Source organism: Brassica napus, chromosome C7 (genome assembly GCF_020379485.1).
Source record: "Brassica napus cultivar Da-Ae chromosome C7, Da-Ae, whole genome shotgun sequence".
NCBI lineage: Eukaryota > Viridiplantae > Streptophyta > Magnoliopsida > Brassicales > Brassicaceae > Brassica > Brassica napus.
The window spans coordinates 14,790,390-14,799,832 of NC_063450.1; the positions used below are offsets into that span (position 1 = coordinate 14,790,390).

General features: G+C 40.3%; 1 protein-coding gene across 1 annotated transcript; it reads right to left on the reverse strand.

Annotated features, from left to right (window-relative positions):
* Positions 1-2,413: 2,413 nt before the first annotated feature.
* Positions 2,414-3,008, reverse strand: LOC111207970. Its single transcript, XM_022706607.1, has 2 exons — positions 2,904-3,008; positions 2,414-2,857 (listed from the first exon to the last, which is right to left on the reverse strand). Exons 1-2 carry the CDS (start codon positions 3,006-3,008, stop codon positions 2,414-2,416), a joined length of 549 nt encoding a protein of 182 aa, XP_022562328.1.
* Between the last annotated feature and the right edge of the window lie 6,435 nt (positions 3,009-9,443).

Below are 9,443 nucleotides of genomic sequence, written 5' to 3' on the forward strand. Positions count from 1 at the left end.
AAGCGTTACGATGTGGATTTAAAAGAGAACGCAAACGAGGACCCTTTTTAGGCCTGACAGGTCGCTACATAGCGAGTGGAGAGTTGGCTTGAGCTGTGTGCGTGCTCGGCTACACAGCTGTGTGCGTGCTCGGTCGCTACGTAGCGACCGAGCTGTGTGTGTGCTCGGTCGCTACGTAGCGACCGAGCTGTGTGCGTGCTCGGTCGCTACGTAGCGACCGAGCTGTGTGCGTGCTCGGTCGCTACGTAGCGACCGAGCTGTGTGCGTGCTCGGTCGCTACGTAGCGACGGGCTGTGTGAGTGCTCGGTCGCTACGTAGCGACCGAGATGTGTGCGTGCTCGGTCGCTACGTAGCGACCGAGCTGTTTGCGTGCTCGATCGCTACGTAGCGACCGAGCTGTGTGCGTGCTCGGTCACTACATAGCGACCGAGTTTGGCTGGAGCTTGGTCGCTAAGTCACGACCGAGCTGTGTGCGTGCGTAGCGACCGACCTTGGCTTGAGCTTGGTCGCTACGTAGCAACCGAGCCGTGTGCTTGTTCGGTCGCTACGTAGCGACCGAGCTGTGTAATCGATTTCTTGCGCTTCCTTTTTCCGCGATTAACCTAGGGGTTTTCTGCGTTTTTTTGGGAGAACAAGTTTTACCCTTCCGAAACATTTTTGGGAAACTGGTAAAACCCTTACGCATTGAAATTTCTTTTGTTCGGTAATGAGCCAAACTTACGGGGTTTGATAAGATTTATCGTTTCCCTTTATGTTTAAAAAGAGAAATTGCGAGCTCGTTTCATTGCACTTCCTGTGACGAAAAGTCGCAGCAAGGTTTTCGACTTTCTCAAGAACTGTGGCGTTTGCGTAGGCGTTGGCTGTAGGCGCAGTGGCGGCTGGAGTTTTCTTACCAGCGTTGTTGCGAACTGCGATTTTCTCTTTCGTATTTCCAGACAATGTTTTGATCAACCGTTTTGCGGCTATTAGTTAGAGTAATATGTACCTACCCTCCTTCTAGCGCCAAACTGTGGGAACCGAAATTCGCACTGTCGATTTCCGTTTAAAATTAGGAAACTAGGAAAACCCTAATTTCCCAGAGGTCCCGGATCTCTGCGAGAGCCGACGGAAAGTGACCAAATATATGTGGAAATCGTGAAAAGATAACAAACGAGTTTAGAGAAAACAGTAGATCTTATTTCGAGTCCGCGTAAGAGCATTGCGATCATTATAGGAGATCATAAAAGCTTTGGCTGCAAAGGCTGTCAGCGAGTTACCTAGTTCTAGCGGCCTAAAAGCTCAAACCTAGTTGAGTCGCAGCTCGATAACAAAAGACAAAGAAAATATAGAAAAAGGTTTTTGATTGATTTCGGACTGAACCTTATGAAAAGGCTGCCTACGTACCCCTTTTGAGGATCAAGCCGAACGTAGTTCAAGAGTGAACCAAGAGATCGAACTGCTTGTGCGCGTTCGTCTGGTAATCGGGTGCCAGTCATGGAAACAGAGCATGTCGAGAATAATGCCTCAGAGTTTCTAAGTGCCGAGAGTTCTGAGTCTAAAATGTTGTCCCCCGTGCCTCTCGCCTAGGACTCCTTATATACTCGCTCCTAGGTCGGTTTACGCCTTTTCCTCTTCTGCCCTTAAGCCGTCATAACTTAAAAATGGAGATATTCCGTTTTCCCGATTTTTCTAATTATCTTCGAATACTTCGTATTTATCCGCGGAAACTTGACATTTATCTTTCCTTGCGAACCAAGCATAAACCGTCCTACGGTTTATGTGCTTTTGGTTAAGAAATCGTAAGTGGGTTTCGAGTCAAGTCTTAGGTCTCTTTGGCCCGTTGTTTGACTCAAAACATTTATTACGGCTTCTTTCGATAAAAACGAACATTCCGCAGTTTTTATCGTAAAGTTCGATTGATGACTTCAAATGACGAGAAACATGAAATGTGTTGGCTACGGTCTTCGAGAGATGCATTAAAGAGTAGACGAGAATGCATGGATTCGTGTCATATCGATTTTTAAGAAAGCTTCGGTGAGAGCTCGTTCGCTACGTAGCGACCTTGTTCGAGTCTTTCTCCGATTTTTCGTGAATGTGTTTTCTCCGCAAGATTCTTCGTAAAAGTAAATCTTTTTCTAAGATTTATTTTTCGTAAAAACGTTCATGCCGATTTTTACGGACTTTCAGACATTGATTCCGTCGTGACTGATTTTGACCCCAACAACAATAGACTGAGGAAATCCATGCAATCTGTAGACAGTATCCTGAAAAGCCTGAGCAACCGTTGTAGCCGTATAAGGATAAGAAAGAGCTATAAAGTGAGCCGCTTTGCTCAGCCTGTCCACGACAACAAAGATGACTGATTTTCCAAAAGATTTAGGTAGTCCCTCAACGAAATCCATGGAAATATCAGACCATATGGCTGTGGGAATCGTCAAAGGTTGGAGAAGACCTGGTGACGCGACAGTTTCATGCTTACACTGCTGACAAACTCTGCACTCCGAATGAAATGCTGAATGTCTTTACTCATACCCTTCCAGTAAAACAAGCTTTTCACACGCTGATGTGTTGCGTCTCTACCTGAATGCCCTCCACTACCAGACTCATGTAACCATCTCAGAATGGTATCCTTCAACTCAACATCCATAGGAATCACCAGCTTACTCTTCTGTCGCAAAACTCCTTGAGACCAAGTAAAATGCCGTTTTGCATCAGGTTTTTTCTTCAAGGACTCAATCACTTCTTTCACTTGAAGATCCTTCCCATAACTCACTTGTATCATCTTCATAAGGTCATAATCCATTACTGATAAGGCCATACTCAACACTTCTGAACCCTCAACACGAGACAGAGCATCAGCAGCTAAATTGTCTTTGCCCTGTTTGTAACATATATCATAATCAAATTCAAGAAGTTTCAGTAACCACTGTTGTTGAATAGGAATGTTGAGACGTTGCTCCAACAGGTATTTCAAACTGCTTTGATTCGTTCGAATGATGAAGTGACCGTGAAGCAAGTAATGCCGCCATTTTTGCAGAGCAAAAACGACTGCTAACAACTCTTTTTCGTAGATAGAGATGTGTAACTGCTTCCCTTTAAGATGTCTTCTAATGTAAGCAATCGGATGGCCGTCATGCATCAACACAGCCCCGATACCATCGCCACACGCATCTGTCTCCACGACGAACTGCTTATTGAAATCAGGAAGTGCTAAGACAGGTGCTTTACACAAGGTAGACTTCAACTCATCAAATGCTCCTTGTGCTTCTTTGTTCCAAACAAAAGAATCCTTCTTCGTCAAGATAGTCAGAGGTCAAACAATACCACCAAATCCCTTAACAAATTTGCGATAATAGCCTGCCAACCCAAGAAATCCTCTCAACTTCTTCACACTGTCAGGTTCAGCACATTCTTTAACAGCTTTAATCTTGTTAGGATCAGTGGAAATCCCCTTCACTTCGATATAGTGCCCGGAATACTCCACTATCTCTGTAGCAAACTCACACTTACTCCTCTTTGCAAACAGTTTATTACTTCTCATGACCTCAAATACTTGCCTCAAGTGATGAACATGCTCGTCAACAGATTTACTGTAGACAAGAAAGTCATCAAAGAATATGAGGAAAATTTTTCTGAGAAACGGTTTAAAAACCGAATTCATCAAGTGCTGAAAGGTTGTAGGGGCATTGGTTAACCCAAATGGCATCACAAGATACTCATAATGTCCACTGTGTGTCTTAAAAGTTGTCTTGTGAGTGTCAATTGCAGTCATTCGAACCTGATGATACCCTGCTCTGAGATCAATCTTAGAGTAAACCAAGGAACCACCCAACTCATCCATAAGGTCTTCAATTAAGGGAATGGGAAAGTGGTCCTTGATCGTCAAGCTGTTCAGGTTCCTATAGTCAACACACAGCCTCCAAGAGTTGTCCTTTTTCTTCACAAACACCACTGGAGACGCATACGGGCTGGAACTATTTTGGATTGTTCCTGCTTCGAGTAAGCTCTGGACCATTTTATCAATTTCTGTCTTTTGGTACAGAGCATACCTATACGGTCTCTGGTTAACCGAATTAGAGCCTTCAATCAATGGTATTTTATGATCATGAAGCGGTCTATGAGGTGGAAGCTCTGTCGGTTCTTCAAACAAATCTGCATACTCTGTCAACAACCCATCCAACTCTGGACTCAACTCCTTGTCCTTACTCACCTCCATTGAGTAAATACTAGGACTCTCTCCCATCTCAGTATGTTGCACGTAGAGCAGTGAGATTTGTGCTTGTTCCTCAGATAACTTCAGTTTAGCGGCCTTAACTTCGTGAACAACACTATGTTTGATCCCATGTAACACAACACGCTTACCAAGATACTTAAACTGCATCTCCAACTGCATAAAATCCCACGTAATAGGTCCTAGCAAAGAAAGCCATTGAACGCCAAGAACCATATCACAGTTTCCCAGTGGAATTAACATCACGTCTTGACAGAAGGTAGTATTCTGAAATCTCAATTTGAAATGTTCTACTCTTCCTTTAACTGTCAACTTCCCACCATCAGCCACTGCAACTCTGGTCATCTTAGGCTCCTTAACCGTGCATCCCAACTTTTCAGACATTTTAGGATCTATAAAGTTGTGTGTGGATCCTGAATCAATAAGAATGTACAGAACTCTCTTCTCATGCATTCCATGCACCTTCATTGTCCTGTAATTCTAAGTAATCCTAGCCACAGCACTAACTTAAATGTGTGCAATGTCCCCCTCTTCTTCATTCCCAATCTCTTCGTCAGCTTCAAAGAATTCCTCAGTATCATCTGTTTCAAGTAAGTACAGTTGAGTCTTTTTATGATTCAAGTAATGACCTGGTGTGTACTTCTCATCACAATAGTAACAGAGGCCCTTTGCTCTTCTTTCACTCATTTCTTCATTGGAAAGAAACTTCTGAGGTTGGCGCACCACTTCCTTTTGCTTGTCATTACCTAAAGGGAGAAACTTTTTCTGGTCGAAAGGTTTCTGATAAGGTAATACACCTTTAGAAGAACTTGTGTTGCTGGTTACTCCTTTACTAGTGCTCCAATTAGTAGAAGAAGTCTTTCGAGGATGAGTTGTTTCATACAATCCAGCCAGATACGCACTCACCAAGTAGCTCTCGCTCAGTTTGACTCTGTTACGGATCAACTCGAACTTAGCATGATAATTTCTAATTCCATATGTCTCCTGTAACCTCTTCAACTCCGCAATAGGATCATCTAAGACCTCCTCAAATCTCTCCTTTAACAGTATCTTATACTGTTCCCAATCCTCCAAAACATACGCATCAACATCAGACTGAGCTACTGACTGATGCCAAGCCGCAGCGAGCTTATCATAGTGAATCGGTGCTAATCTAACACGTAATTCATTAGGCGTGTTATCAATAGCAAAGAACTCTTCTACTTTGAACAACCAATCCTTCACACGATCACCATCGAATCGGGAAAAATCCACTCTGCCCAATCTCGACATACCAGCGTAGTTAGCTTGATTACCTTGCCGGTGATGACGATTTTGATCGTGAAAATGGATCTCCGGAGATTGATTCCCATGACCTTGACCGCCGCTCGTCAATGCTTGATTCGCCGTCAACAATCGTATCGCTTCGAAAATATCGGCGATCTTTGTCTCTACGAACTGTCGTTGTTCGGTGAAAGCTCCTTCTAACGCCTGAATCCGATTTCCGATCACATCTTCAACATCGCGAGCTAACACCTCCTTCCGCATCGTCTGAGCTCTCGTTTCCGCCATGGATTCTGGGGTTCGAGTTGACGTCTGATACCTTTGATACAGTATAACCGTACTTCGATTCAAGGTTAATAACAAAGAATCGATCTTATTAAGCCAAGAGTTTACTTGAGAAGAAACAACTCAACAGCTATAACAAGAGAATTACACACACTCAGAATTGTAACAAGATAACGAAGAACACACATTTTTTATGATAAAAAAAAAACTCCAAAAGCTTCTCTTCTCCTCCTTTATACTTCTCTTCTTCGTAACAAACTCCTAACCGCCTCTCCACAATCAATAGACACGTGTTCTTTATGAACTTCAATACTCCTGACACGTGTCTCCATTGCTTTCCTATAGCACAAAACCATATATATGGAGATAGCTTTCTATATATGATTTTAACCTAAGATAATTGAACTTGTTTCTTGTCCAATTCGTGTAAGTTCGAGTTGTTTTGTGATTATTTTCGCTATATAGATAAGCAGTGTCGGGCTTGACCCCAAACCCATGATACATTGGGATGGGGCCTACTTTGTGGTTTCATTTTATTTCTAAAAAAATTGTAAAATTGTATAAAAATGTGATACTTTTGTAGATTTAGTTAGAATAAAATATCTAAACATATCAAAGTAATAAATATTATATTAATAAATCAATTAAGAAAATATAAAATACATATACTAAAACAAATAAAAGTCGTTTTAATCATTATTCATTTTCAAAAATATATAATTACTATAATAAATTAAATTGTGTACTAAAAAATAGATATATATGTTATTTTTGAATGGGGCCTGGCAAAACTTAGGACCGGTAGATAAGTTGAACAAGTTTAAGGGAGATAATGGGGATTTTCAGAAATGCATGATCGATGATGTAAGAGGTATGCTAAGCTTCTACGAAAGCATCTCATCTTGGGACGAATACAGAAGAAATCCTAGATGAAGCAATGCAATTCACGAAGAAACACCTGGAGCTATTTGTTGGAGAAGGCACCAATCAACCACATATATCGGCGCTCATACAAAACGCGTTGTATCTTTCTCAGCAAGAAAACCCTGAGGTGCTAATAATACTGAGATCTAGCTCTTCCCACCATCATACAGTATTCACTTGGTAGAATAATACTGAGAAAGTGTCTCGTGTTTTATACCATTATAGATGACGCATGTGATGCATATTGCTCTTACTGAAGTTATAGGCTTCGTTTACAGCTTGGAAATGTGCGTTTAATTAATTTCTCTTTTCTTTGACCAAAAAAAAAATTTAATTTCTCTTTTCTTTTCCGTTTAGTAGATCCCATAATTAGTTTTCGATCCAAACATTTCTTAACCACGAGGTGGTTGTCGAGTGATAGGCGAATTCCAGTAAACTAAGCAACTCAGGTTTGAACTTTGTGAACATGCAGATATAGATCTATGTTTTAGGTCTCATTTGAAAACCCAAAGTGTAAGTATATCTGTGGGCCTCAACACTCATTTGAAGATTAGTTTGAGCTTTTCCGTATACCAGAAATACCACAAAAAAAATTCCAGTGTTTGGGAATTTTTTTTTTCCTTGTCCTTCCAAATAGAAACGAATCTCAGTCAAATAATAAACAAACTTGTAAGATTTTGAAAGTGAAATTGACGAGTTGTTTTCTGCTAGAACTATTGTATAACATCAAATGTCTCCCGAATTATTACTCCGTTCTATATATGTCTGAAATAAAAATTTCAGATTTATTTCTCCATAGAAAAGAAAATTTCAACATAGCTCGGGACAGTGCTGGAGCTAGAAACTATTTCAACCGGGATCAAAGTTAAAATTACTTACATAGATTTGCTTAATTTTAATTTTATAATATTTTCGGTAGGAATAACGTAGGTTTCAAACTATATAGAGATAAGTAACAAATTTGTATTCGGGTCAATGCTATAAACTTTCACAAAATATTATGGTTAATTAAAATAAAGTGGGGTCAACTGACCCCATTACCTTCCAAGTACCTCCGCCCCTGCCTCGAGAACTAGTTCGGAAACTTTCTGATTGTAAAGTATGTACTCGGAAATTTGATTTCAAATTTAATCATGGATATTCTTAGTACATTAATACGTGTATGATAATATTTGAAAATCTCCTAGACTATATTTGCGAAATGATTTTGACACATATCCTTTTTACAATCAATTTCACAAAACAAATATGACATGACTACTGAAATTGATGACATGTCTTATAGCTTAATATGACATGGGACAATTGCATTTAATGTTAATATATATTTTTGGTAATCCTTTTAAAATATGGTAATAACTCATATATTACATTTAAGGGAGAATTGCCAAGTGTGACTCAAAACTTGGAGTCAAACCCAAAACAATACCCCAACTTGGGTCAAAGGCAAAAGTAACCTAAAAGGCTATTGAAATTACAACTATCCCCTTGTGACCAAACAAAAAAACGGAATTTTTTTTACGTTTCTACCCCTCGCAAGTCGTCTGTTTAGACGACTTGAAAATAAGTCGTCCAGACGACTTAACTGAAAGTCGTCTGGACAGTTAGTCTTGAACATAATTTAAAATTTTTGTAAAAAATATTTTGATAAGTGAAAAATGGAAATTATGTAATTAACATATGTCTTAGGAGGTATAAATTAAGATATAACAAATTTCAATTGTTTTCAGCATAGATGAGTGAAAGTAGTGAGTCATGATATTCTTTAGTTTATGTTTCATCAACATATGTTGTAGTATTGTATGTGTTCTTAGGGTTAGATTTTGGAAAGCATTAAAACCGTTTTTGAAAATTTTTAAAATTACTTATGCGTGTTCATTTCTGTGTATAGTAAACACTATTTAAGTATAATTTGATTTTATAACGTGGTTAGTTAGTTAATCTAGTCATTTTAGTTTAGGGGTTCATTTTAGGGTCTAGGACGACTTAATATTTTGTCGTCTGAAAACAGACGACTAAATATTAAGTCGTCTGTTGTACATTATCAGCCAGAATAAGTCGTCTAAACCGGACCAAACCTTAAAGTTTACCAATGTACTTTTAAAGCTAACCGGATTATTTACCCAATATATAAGGTGATTTTTTTTTTTTTTTTCATTTTTCGCGAAATTCAGAAACCCTAACAGTTCTCTCTCAAAACCCTAACAGTTCTCTCTCAAAGGCGATTTCGAATTCCCACGATTTCCGAACAAACCATCGTTCTCAACGTCGGCTATCTATCTCACTTCATTCTCACCGTTGTCGCCGCAGCTTCTTCTAACCCTAGCGCCGCCGATTCCTCTAAACCCTAGCGCCGCCGATTCCTCTAAACCCTAGCGCCGCCGATTCCTCTAAACCCTAGCGCCGCCGCTTCCACTATTTCCGAACAAACCGTCGCCCTCGCCACCGTGGTCACCAACGTTCTCACCTCCGCTTCCTCTAAACACTAGCGCCGCCGCTTCTTCTAAACCCTAGCGCCGCCGCTTCTTCTCTGTAAACCTTAGCGCCGTTTCTCTGTAAACCCTAACGCCGCTAAGTCATCAATCTCGAGGAAAAGATGAACATAAAACGTTGTCTCTATCAATTTACTCATTCTCACCGTTTCACGTTTATTTTTTCAGATCTATAACCGCAATGACGAGTACTCCAACTCCTTCTGCGACTGGAAGACTTGTAAGTAATTTAAGTCGTCCGGCTTTGTCTTCCAACTGGACGATTTAGT

Coding starts and splice junctions, on each gene's coding strand:
- LOC111207970 (XM_022706607.1), bottom strand. CDS start 3,008: ATGGCGGCATTACTTGCTTCACGGTCACTTCATCATTCGAACGAATCA. Junction 2,858..2,903: donor ATTCCTATTCAACAACAGTG/GTTACTGAAACT, acceptor TGTTACAAACAG/GGCAAAGACAATTTAGCTGC.